Below are 12,624 nucleotides of genomic sequence, written 5' to 3' on the forward strand. Positions count from 1 at the left end.
AGGCAGTGGTCAAAAATTAAAGCTGTTGTGGAGGGGAAGAGAACTAAAAGCACAAACAGGGGGAAAGAGGATGGAGGGAAAGACACAGATAGTAATCATAACTGTGAATGTGAATGGGATGAACTCTCCCATAAAATGGAGACAGACAGCAGAATGGATTAAAAACCATAATCCACCAATATGTTGTTCACAAGAAACACATCTGAAATGGGGGGATACACACACAGTCAAGGTAAAAGGTTGGAGCAGAATATATTATGCTTCATCTGATGTAAAAAAAAAAAAAGGCAGGGGTAGCAATCCTAATCTCAGACAAAGCAAAAACAGAAACAGATCTAATCAAAAGAGATAAGGAACGAAACTATATCCTGCTAAAAGGCACCACAAACAACAAAGAAATATCATTATTAAACATGTATGGTCCAAGTGGGATAACATCCAAATTCTAAGAGGATTAAGGGAGTTACAGGAGGAAACAGACAGCAAAACTATACTAGTGGGAGACCTCAATCTCCGCCTCTCTGAACTTGACAAATCTAAACTCAAAATACACAAGAAAGAAGTTAAGAAGGTGAATAAAATGCTGGAAAAAGTAGATATGATAGATCTCCAGAGAAAACTGAATGAGGATAGAAAGGAATATACTTTTTCTCAGTGGTATATGGCACACATGTGTGCTCGTCCCTCGTTGCCAAAGAAGACCATGCCATCAGAGAAATGATGACATGACTTGCACTTGACTTTGTTTTGAGAGAGGGAGGGCTGTGCAGGGCAGCAGCTTCACTTCTCCTCCAGAGCCATCTGAATCCAGTGACCAGATATTCACCAGGATGACTGGAGATGACCCAAGATGAGGCAATTGGGGTTAAGTGACTTGCTCAAGGTCACACAACTAGTGAGTGTCAAGTGTTTGAGGTGAGATTTGAACTCAGATCTTCCTGACTCCTGCACTGGTGTTCTCTCTATCCACTGCACCATCACAAAAACTGACCATTTACTAGGGCATAAAAACCTCAAAATCCAGTGCAGAAAGGCAGAGATAGTCCATGCATTCTTCTTAGATCATAATTCAATAAAAAATTATATGTAATCAAAGGCCATGGAAAGATAAACCAAAAATTAATTGGAAACTAAATAATCTAATCCTAAAGAATGAGTGGGTTAAACAACAAATCATAGAAACAGTCAACAACTTCATACAAGAGAATGACAATAATGAGGCAACCTACCAAATCTTATGGGATACTGCAAAAGCAGTTTCTAGGGGAAGTTTTATATCTTTAAATGCCTACATGAATAAAACAGAGAAAGAGGGGATCAATGAATTGGGCATGCATGCTGAAAAAGCTAGGAAAAGAACAAACTGAAAATCCCCAAGTAAATACCAAATTAGAAATACTGAAAACCAAAGGAGAGATTAACAAAATTGAAGTTGAGAAAATTATTGAACTAATAAATAAAACTAAGTGTTGGTTTTATGCACAAACCAATAAAATTGATAAACCTTTGGTCAATTTGATTACAAAAAGAAAGAAAAAACCAAATTACCAATATCCAAAATGAAAAGGGTGAACTCATCTCTAATGAGGAGGAAATTAAAATAACAATTAGAAATTACTTTGCCGAACTTTATGTCCATAAATTCGACAATCTAAAGGAGATGGATGATTATTTTAAAAAAATATAAATTGCCCAGATTAACAGAAGAGGAAGTTGAATACTTAAAATTCTCCAACTCAGAAAAAGAAATTGAACAAGCCATCAATGAACTCCCTAGGTAAAAATCTCCAGGCCAGATGAATTTACAAGAGAATTCTATCAAACATTTAAAAAACAGTTAATTCCAATACTATACAGACTATTTTGGAAAACTGGGGAAGAAGAAGTTCTCCCAAATTCTTTTTATGATACAAATATGGTTCTGATACCTAAACCAGGAAGAGCCAAAACAGAGAAAATTATAGACCAATTTCTCTAATGAATATAGATGAAAAAAATTTTAAATAAGATATTATTAGCAAAAAGAATATAGCAACTTATCATGAGAAAAATACATTATGATCAGGTAGGATTTATACTAGGAATGCAGGACTGGTTCAATATGAGGAAAAGTATTACCATTACTGATCATATCAACAAAAAAAATCTTACAGAAACCACATGATTATCTCAATAGATGCAGAAAAAGGTTTTGAGAAAATACAACACTCATTCCTATTGAAAACACTGGAGAGCATAGGAATAAATGAAACTTTCCATAAAATAATAAGCAGTATCTATCTAAAACCTTCAGCAAGCTTTATATGCAATGGGGATAAGCTAGACGCATTTTCAATAAGATCAGGGGTGAAACAAGGATGTCTATTATCACCACTATTATTCAATATGGTATTAGAAATGTTAGCTGTAGCAATAAGAGAAAAAAAAAATTGAAGGAATTTGAGGGAATTGAAGAAGAAACTAAGTTATCACTCTTTGCAGATGATAATGATGATATACTTAGAGAATCCCAGAGAATCAAGTAAAAAACTACTTGAAATAATAAACAACTTTGGCAAAGTTGCAGGTTACAAAATAAACTCACATAAATTATCTGCATTTTTACATATTATTAGCAAAACCCAACAGCAAGAGATAGAGAAATCCCATTTAAAGCTATGGTAGACACTATAAAATATCTGGGAGTCTATCTGCCAAAAGAAAGCTAGGGATTACATGAACACAGTTACAAAACACTTTTCGCACAAATAAAGTCAGATGTGAATAAGTAGAAAAACATCAGTTTCTTGTGGGTAGGACAAGCTAATATAAAAAAATGACAATTCTATCTAAACTAATTTACTTATTCAGTGCCATACCAATCAAACTATCACATAATTATTTTCTAGAGCTAGAAAAAAATAATATCAAAATTCATCTGGAAGAACAAAAGATCCAGAATATCAAGGGAACTAATGAAAACAAGTGCTAGGGAAGGTGGCTTAGCCCCACGAGATCTCAAATTGTATTATAAAGCAGCAATTATCAAAACCACTTGGTATTGGCTAAGAAACAGAGGGGTAGACCAGTGGAATAGGTTAGGTATTCAAGACACAGCAGGCAATGAATACAGCAATCTACTGTTTGATAAACCCAAGGAACCCAGATTCTGGGATAAGAACTCACTGTTTGACAAAAATTGCTGAGGTAACAGTGTGGCAGAAACTGACATGCCTGAAACCATACACAAAAATAAAATCCAAATGGGTACATGATCCAGGTATAAAGACTGATACTACAAACAAATCAGGGGAGCAAGGAATAGTGTATTTGTCAGATGTATGCAAAATGGAGAAATTTTTGACTGAACAAGAGATACAAAACATTATCAAGTGCAAAATGGATAACTTTGATTACATTAAACTGAAAAGCTTTTGCACAAACAAACCCAATGCAACCAAGATTAGAAGGGAAGCAGAAAACTGGCAAAGAATTTATGCAACTAGTTTCTGTGATAAAGGCCTCATTTCTAAAATATGTAGAGAACTGAGTCAAATGTACAAGAATACAAGTCTTGTATTGATAAATGGTCAAAGGATGTGAAGAGGCAGTTTTCAGAGGAAGAGATCAAAGCTACCTATAGTTATATGAAAAAAATGCTCTAAATCACTATTGATTAGAGAGATGAATATCAAAATAACTCTGAGGTACCACATCACACCTATCAGATTGGCTAACATGACAAAACAGGAAGATGATAAATGCTGAAGAAGATGTGGGAGAGCTGGAACACTAATTCATTGTTGGTGGAGCTGTGAGCTAATCCAACCATTCTGGAGAGCAATTTGAAACTATGCCCAAAGGGATACAAACATGTGCACACCCTTTGACCCACCAATATCACTTCTGGGACTGTATCCCAAAGAGACCATAAAAATAGGAAAGGGTCCCACATGTACAAAAATATTTATAGCAGCTCTATTTGTGGTGGCTAAAAACTGGAAATCAAAGGGATGTCCATCAATTGGGGATGGCTGAACAAGTTGTGGGATATGAATGCAATGGAATACTATTTTGCTATAAGAAATGATGAACAGGAAGACTTCAGAGAGGCATGGAAAGACTTATATGAACTGATGCTGAGTGAAAAAAGCAGAACTCTGTACACAGCAACAACCACAGTCTGAGAGGAATTTTTCTGGTAGACTTAGTCCTTCATAGTAATGCAAGGACCTAAAAACTTCTCAATGAATTTTTGAGGCAAAACGCTTTACACATCCAGAGAAAGAACAATGGAAGTAGATCGCAGAATGAAGCAGATAATTTTCTTTTGTGTTATTTTTTGATTTGTTTTATGGTTTCTCCCATTCATTTTAATTCTTCTATTCAACAAGACTATGATGAAATTGTATTTAATTGGAATGAATGTGTAGAAACTATAAAAGATTTCAAGCTGTCTTGTGGAGGAAGTGGGGAAAGGAGGGGGTAAAGAGGGAAGGGAGGGAAAAAAATCTAAGATATATGGAAGTGATTATAGAACACTGAAAACAAATAAAATAATTATTCTTTAAAAAAAGAGTTAAATACAATTTTCTTGCTAACTACAGTGGCTACGGGTTTTTTTGGTTTTACCTGATCATTCCACTTGAAGTCAGGGCATATGCTCAGCCTTACTCGGAGTACGGTGCGTGTAATCGGCTGGATAGCTGCTTCCAGTGTAATAGAAGGAATCTGATGGACGCACTGTTTGACCTTTAGTCCAATATTCACGTGATGCAGCATGTGACCTAAAGAGAAAATACTAAGAAATGAAATATGCATAAATAAAAAAATATGACTCATAAATAGGATTTTAGAGAAAGCAGTTTTATTGCTTGTTTTCTGGTTTCCTATATAAAATGGCTGTTATTTTTTGACCTGGTATGTTCGATTATTTTGAAATAGGTAACCTGAAGTCATAGCTCTGAAAATCAGTATTAACCTTTGTATCAAAAAGAGTCCAAAAACTGAGAATTTCTCTTCTTTTCAGCAATTCTTCTTGGCTTTTGGTTAGCTGTGGTTATGGGCCCAATTTTGAAGAAAAGGAAGAGAGTAAATAAGACTTCCTTTGTGAAACTGCACAGTGTTTTTAATGAACTCAAGTTTGACTTCTGAAAGAAAGTCCTAGGCTTTTAATTTTACTTTTTTTCTAAAATTTATTTATTTATTTTAAGTTTTCAGCATTCATTTCCACAAACTTTTGCGTTCCAAATTTTCTCCCCATCTCTCCCCTGCCCCCCAAAACGCTGTGCATTCTGATTGCACCTTCCACCAATGTGCCCTCCCTTCTAACACCACCTCCTTTTCCTTATCCCCATCTTCTCTCTAGTCTGGTAGGGCAAGATGAATTTCTATACCCTGTTACCTGTGTTTCTTATTTCCCAGTTGTATGCAAAAACAATTCTCAACATTTGTTCCTAAAACTTTGAGTTCCAACTTCTCCTTCTTCCTCCCTCCCCACTCATCCCCACTGAGAAGGAAGCAATTCAATATAGGCTATATATGTGTAGTTTTGCAAATGACTTCCATAATAGTCATGTTGTGTAAGACTAACTCTATTTCCCTCCATCCTATCCTGCCCCACATTTCTTCTACTCTCTCTTCTGACCCTGACCCTTCCCAAGAATATTTACTTTTAATTGCTCCCTCCTCCCATTTGCCCTCCCTTCAATCATCCGTCCCCCCACTCTGCTTATCTGCTTCTCCCCTACTTTCCGGTAGTGTAAGATAGATTTTCAAACCAAATTGAGTGTACATGTCATTCCTTCCTTGAGCCAAATGTGATGAGAGTAAGCTTCACTTTTTCTCTCTCACCTCCTTCATTTTCCCCCTCCATTGGAAAAGCTTTTTCTTGCCTCTTCTATGAGAGATAATTTGCCCCATTCCATTTCTCCCTTTCTCTTCCCAATATATTCCTCTCTCACCCCTTAATTTTATTTTTTTAGAAATGATCCCTTCCTGTTCAACTCACCCTGAGCTCTGTCTCTCTCTCTCTCTCTTTTTCTCTGTGTGTGTGTGTGTGTGTGTATAATCCCTCCAACTACTCAAATATTGAGAAAAGTTTCAAGAGTTCCAAATATTATCTTTCCATGTAGGAATGTAAACAGTTCAATTTTAATAAGTCCCTCGTGATTTCTCTTTCCTGTTTACCTTTTCATGCTTCTCTTGATTCTTGTGTTTGAAAGTCAAATTTTCTTTTCAGCTCTGGTCTTTTCATCAAGAATGTTTGAAAGTCCTCTATTTCACTGAAGGCCATTTTTTCTCCTCAAGTATTATACTCAGTTTTGCTGTGCAGGTGATTCTTGGTTTTAATACTAGTTTTTTTGACTTTTAGAATATCATATTCCAAGCCCTTTGATTCCTTAATGTAGATGCTGCTAAATCTTGTGTTATCTTGACTGTATTTCCACAATACTTGAATTGTTTCTTTCTGGCTGCTTGGCAATATTTTCTCCTTGACCTGGGAACTCTGGAATTTGGCTACAATATTCCTAGGAGTTTATCTTTTTGGATCTCTTTCAGGAGGTGATTGGTGGATTCTTTCAATATTTATTTTGCCCTCTGGTTCTAGAATCTCAGGGCAGTTTTCCTTGTTAATTTCATGAAAGATGATGTCTAGGCTTTTTTTGATCATGGCTTCAGGTAGTCCCATGATTTTTAAATTGTCTCTCTTGGATCTATTTTCCAGGTAGGTTGTTGTTCCAATGAGATATTCCCCATTATCTTTCATTTTTTTCATTCTTTTGGTTTTGTTTTGTAATTTTGTGGTTTCTCATAAAGTCATTAGCTTCCATCTGTTCCATTCTAATTTTTAAAGAATTATTTTCTTCAGTAAGCTTTTGAACCTCCTTTTCCATTTGGTTAATTCTGCTTTTTAAAGCATTCTTCTCCTCATTGGCTTTTTGGACCTCTTTTGCCAATTGAGTTAGCTTATTTTTAAAGGTGTTACTTTCTTCAGCATTTTTTCGGGTCTCCTTTAAGCAAGCTGTTGACTCACATTTCATGATTTTCTTGCATTGCTCTCATTTCTCCTCCCAATTTTTCCTCCACCTCTCTTACTTGATTTTCAAAATTCTTTTTTGAGCTTTTCCATGGCATGGGACCATTGCTTATTTATTTTGGAGGTTCTGGATGCAGAAGCCTTGACTTTTATGTTTTCCCCTGAGGGTAAACACTGTTCTTCCTCATCTGAAAGGATGGGAGAGAATACCTGTTCATCAAGAAAGTAACCCTCCTGGCTTGACTCTGGATGGGTTAGAGTACAACAGAGCTGCTGAATGATAACTGTTCTGCAAATTGTACTAATTTGGAGATTCCCTCAGCTGTCTCCATGCCCTGATGCTTCCTAATCTGGTACCTAGCCTTGTCATTCTTTTAGTCCTTGGGTACTTTAATGTTCTGCATGTACTGCTCTGGCCAGATTCAGGCCCCAGTGTCTACAAACCTCTCTATTTGTATCCCTCAGCTACCCTGGGTTGGGAAAATTACTATGATTTTTTCTAGGATTTCCCAATTAGAATTTAGTCTGGTACATTTACTTGGTCTTTGGGGAAGGGATTCAGAGGAAGAGCTAGGATGCACTTCTTTCTGCTATTACACTATCTTGGCTCAGCCTCAAGTTATCAGCACAGAGAGGATGAACGGATAAGAGCTGATAATTTCACTGAGAGTGTAGAAAGGGAAACATCAGGAGCATAGGAGAGAGTTTTAGGAAACACCTCTATTTAGGGGGCATGATAAAAGGGATGAACCAGTAAAGAAGACTGAAAAAGAATAATTTCAAGGGCCCAGGTAGCGGGACTAGCCTTGGCAAGGGGAGGGGCTGCCTTATGAGGAGAGACTAAGGGAAAGTAAGAGAGATCAAGGGGTTTTGAAATTAAGAAAATGGAAGAAGAGGAAGTTTGTGTTGTATGGTCTCATATCACTTAAACAGGAGACAAAATCCTCATGGTCTATGGGGTAATGCTGGGGGTGGGGGAAGTTTGAAGAAAAGAACAAAGGCCTGGGAAAAGCTTTTCTGGGGAGTAAGAGGACTGTTTTACTACTGATGTAACATGTTATAACTCTTTAAGGATCCATGATTTGATGGCCTTGCCTCCAGTGATGAAAATAAGTAATCTTTTTACAACTTAACAGATTTTCCTAAATTATTAAAGCTTAAAAACATCATCACCCTTTAGTGATTAGCCTCTCTGAACTTAGTTGAACATAATCTGTTGTTGTGCTCATATCTGAAGGCTTTCCAGCTTGTTAAACTTTCCAGAGCCTGTGTCCTCCTGACATAACCTTTGAAAACTCTACAATAAGGCATCACAGTAGGACTTTAATAACTTTGCTGCAAAGCAGGACTATTAAATTTCTATAGCTTTTTAGGGTTGAAAAGAGATTTTTATATATTATCTTATTTGATCCTCACAGTAATCTAATTTATGAGTTATATTATGGAAGCATTAATACTTTTATTTTGTAAAAAAAAAAAAAAAAGGATCTGAGGTTCATAAAAACTAAGTGGCTGTCCCAAGGTGGAAAAAAAAGTTATCATGTAGTTGAAACATAAGGTTTTTCCAAATCTGAATCTAATGGTCTTTTCCCTATACCTTGCTGTTAGTACAAAGGTAATATAACAGTTTTCACAAGAAAAGAATACTAGATTTCATAATCAAAATAACACCTTAAGAGAAATACCATAATGATATTTTTTAATAGAGAAAAGATTTTATTTCCAAATAACAATGTTTTAAAAACAACTCAATTCTTACCTATTTCATCTTTCCTCATGTCTTTCAGCTTATCTACAGTGAGTTTCTTTTCTTCTAATTTTGTAAGAACAGAAGGTGGTAACACTGAAAACTGTCTCAAAGGGCTAGCCCAACCCCACAATCGCTTGTCAATGACTTTGCTTAGGTTCAAAAGCCGGTAAGTCATAGCAGGCCACCGTTTCCTGAGAGCAACTTCAAAAAGGGCACGGACAATTCTAGCTGCATTCTGTAGAACAAAAGAAGAAGGGTACAGAAAAGGACAAAAAGATGAGAAGTTAAGCCTTAAAGATTCCTTGTAAATATCAGTCAGATAACAAGCATTTTTAGTGTGTGTTAGGCACTATGTTAAATGCTGAAGATACAGAGAAAAGGAAAAACTGTTCCTTTTCTTATGTAACTCAAATTCTAAAGTGGGAAAGGAAAAGGGGAAGAAAATGTAAATAACAAGGTATGTATACAAGATTACATTAAGCAGACAGAAAGCCATTATAGCAGGGAAAGTATTAAATGTGTTATTCAGATACAATTTTTAAAAAATGATATTGGAGTAACTTAAAAAAAAAATATTCTTTAGGCATCTATCCCTCTTCCCCCTTAAGCCCACAAGATTTTCATCATGAAATTACCCTAACATTTTTCTATTAGAATAAATATAATTTATTTATAATTATATATGTAATTTATATGTATAATATTCTATTATAATAAAAATAATTTGTTGTAGCAAATAAAAAAATAATTAAATGGCCAACAATTTACTTGGAAGGAAAATTCAACATTTTTATATTAAACAGCATACATTTTCAAGTTATGTGCTAAAGGTGACTGTCCTGGAGGAAATATGACAAGGAAGAAGATCTGGGCACGATTGTTATCACTAGTGTAAATATAAATGTAATGTAAATGTCAAAGGTAGCAAGGCAGGTTGTTGAAGGAAGGTGGCAAAGCAAGGGTCTGACATTATCAGCGGGGTGTGCTAACTTCTGCTTCCACGAGTTAAGGAGCATGCATCAATAGAGGGTGACAAGGTTGTTGTAGTGCAAAAGGCTGAGATGATTTTGAGCAATACTCCAGAAACAAGGACGTAAGGGTTTCAATGTTTTACCCTAATCAGACCTCCTCTGGGATATCACATTCAATTCTTGTCACCACAGTTTAAGAAGAACACTGATACGCTGGATGGTGCACAGAGGAGGGCAATCAAAGGTCACATGAGAACTGGATGAAAGAACTAGGGATCATCAGGACATAGAAAAGACTGATTTTGGAGGGTTTTGGAGGTGAGGTGCAGAGAGAAATAGCTTTCTTCAAGTATTTAAAGGGCTGTCATGTGGAAGGATTAGATTGTTTTTATATTTGATTCAAGAAAAAAGAAACTACGTTTGATGGGTGGAAGCTTCAAAGAAGAAAACTTAAGTATAACGTAGGGAAAAACTTCCTACAATTAGAGTTGTCCAAAAGGAGAATGGCTACCTTGAGAGGTAGTGAGTTTCCATTCTTTGGAGGTCTTCAAGCAGAGTTTGCAAGACCACTTGCAGTGGGCATTCCTTTTGTGTATGGGTTGTACTGGATGGTTATCAAAGTCCCTTCCAACCTTTGAATTCTCTGATTCTTGAGGCATTTTACTGTCTTAGCTTTCTTCTTGAAATTTTTGCCTCTCAAATTGTGTGACTGAGGGAAAGTTCAGGTTTCAGTTCCTATCCAAGAGGAAAGAATTTAAGAGGAAGAATCTGAGGATGATGCTTACTTGTTCACAGTAGAGGAAAGATTCTAAAGGAAATCTTCTAGAAAGCAGAGGAAGATTAATACATGGAGGATTAGAATTAAAGTGAACAGCAATGAACGTGAAGGGAGAGAAAATAGCAAAAGGAGGTTTCTTTTCCTTCCAGGGATTATACCCAGTATTTCACATCTAGGCTCACCAGAGTTTTATGCAAGAGTACAATGGCACAGTTGGAGTCCAATACCTGAATACCAACACCTTTAGTATTGTAGGGCTTAGTATGGTCAGTAGAATAGTATTCTCAAGGGCATTTGTGGACCTCACCTTATATAGGGAACCTAACTTTTATTTGGATTCTTCATAAGACATGTAGCTAGCAAATACTCTTTCCTCCTTGTTTTACATTAATTTATATTCTCTATAGTGATTGACACTTTTTAGAAGAAAATATAGCATTAAAGTTGTGTTTTAGGCAGGTATGGCAGGAATACTGATTTTGAAATGAGAGAATGTAAGTTCAAAATTGTGGCTTTTGCTTCCTCTATGACCTTGGGTAAATTTCTGTAACGGTTCCCTAATCTGTAAAATGAAAGATGTGAAGATGTTATAACTTTGCTGAATGATCCTCTGGATCAACACTTAAAAGTGAGGTGTAAAACAGGGGAGAAAAAGTGTTTTTTATTGTCCTATGTAAAATATAAACAAAAAGTACATCCCCTTTATAAGATGGGGTCCACCAGATGTTCCTGAGTATGCTATTCTACTGCCTATATACTAAGTCCTAGAATACTAAAGGGACTTTTCAATGAAGTTTGCAACCTTACAGGAGAAACTGGTCAATAAATACATTTAGGAAAAATCAATGGATGAAAAATGAATGCCTATTATCAAACTTATTGTATGTGTTTAGATGAACAGCTTACTAAGTTATTGTATCATTACCTGAATATTGGATAAGCATTACTGAATCATGAGCTGGTCCCAAAACTGAATAAGAGAAATAGCAGGGGTTGTATGTGGGAATTTTTTTAAAAATCATAAATGATGCTATCAAGCCATGAGTCATGGAACATCATAATCTCTAAAGAGCACTGTAGGGGAGAATTAGAGATATAAGTAGGTTGCAATCTATTATTGACAATGATTTATAGGCAAAAAGTGGTGTAGCAGGTATGGGATGCAATGATCAAAAAAGAAGGTAGGTCACCTATGAAGTAAGACTGGGGTGTTACAGATACACTAGGGTATACTGAGTGGTGCACAAAGAATTTTCAAAATCCTAAAAGAAGGCTTCTAGAGCCCTGATTAAGTTCTTCATGTAGGATTTACTGGAGTCAACGGACAAGAACTGAATAAGATAAGAAGGTATGGGATAGGTGACAATCTGCACTGATGGAAGGGTACTGACCATAAGATCATTTATCCACTGAAATACTAAATTAAATTTTTTGGTTCATATTTGTTATTTCAATAGTATCCCATAGGGGTGGGGAACCTGTGGCCTCAAGGCCACATGTGGCCCTCTGGGTCCTCAAGTGTAGCCCTTTGAGTCCAAATTTTACAGAACAAATCCTTTTATTAAGGGGATTTGTTCTGTGAAGTTTGGACTCAAAGAGCTGCACTTGAGGACCCAGAGGGCCACATGTGGCGTTGAAGCCACAGGGTCCCCACCCATGGATTGGGAACATTTGAAGAGGAAACTCTCTATACCAATATGACCAGCAACTGCTGTGCAACTTTTAGTCTTGGAGATCAGAGGCTAATTTTAAGGGCTGAAGGATAGTGCCATAAACTAACTTTAGGGAGGACTACCATGTCATTACATTATACACACAGAAAGGGCCAACAGCATAATATCAGGCTGCATGGTCCACAGATTTATCTAAACAATATAGCTCTTATATTCTCATTTTAATATCTAGTCAAATAATACATAATCAACAGGACTCAGCTAAGCATTCTCAAAGTTTCTTAATCAAATCAGACTTGTTAACAACTATGTTGTTATTAACATAATATAGCTTCAGATAAAACTAGTAAAGTTTCCCAGACTTCTTAGCTATGCCATCACCTTTCAAGATTAAAGTAACTGTGGCAAAAAAACAAAAACAAAACATAAATATA

The 12,624-nt window shown here is 36.1% G+C and overlaps 1 protein-coding gene across 4 annotated transcripts in view; it reads right to left on the reverse strand.

Annotated features, from left to right (window-relative positions):
- ASCC3 (activating signal cointegrator 1 complex subunit 3) overlaps positions 1-12,624 on the reverse strand; it is a 400,644-nt gene that overhangs the window by 152,110 nt on the left and 235,910 nt on the right. For all 4 annotated transcript variants that reach the window (XM_072642929.1, XM_072642932.1, XM_072642930.1 and 1 more), the window contains 2 exons: positions 8,778-9,003; positions 4,612-4,766 (listed from right to left, as the gene is read on the reverse strand). In XM_072642929.1, coding sequence (XP_072499030.1) covers positions 4,612-4,766; positions 8,778-9,003 — 381 coding nt within the window. The remainder of the gene's footprint in view (positions 1-4,611; positions 4,767-8,777; positions 9,004-12,624) is intronic.

This window comes from Notamacropus eugenii, chromosome 2, assembly GCF_028372415.1.
Source record: "Notamacropus eugenii isolate mMacEug1 chromosome 2, mMacEug1.pri_v2, whole genome shotgun sequence".
NCBI lineage: Eukaryota > Metazoa > Chordata > Mammalia > Diprotodontia > Macropodidae > Notamacropus > Notamacropus eugenii.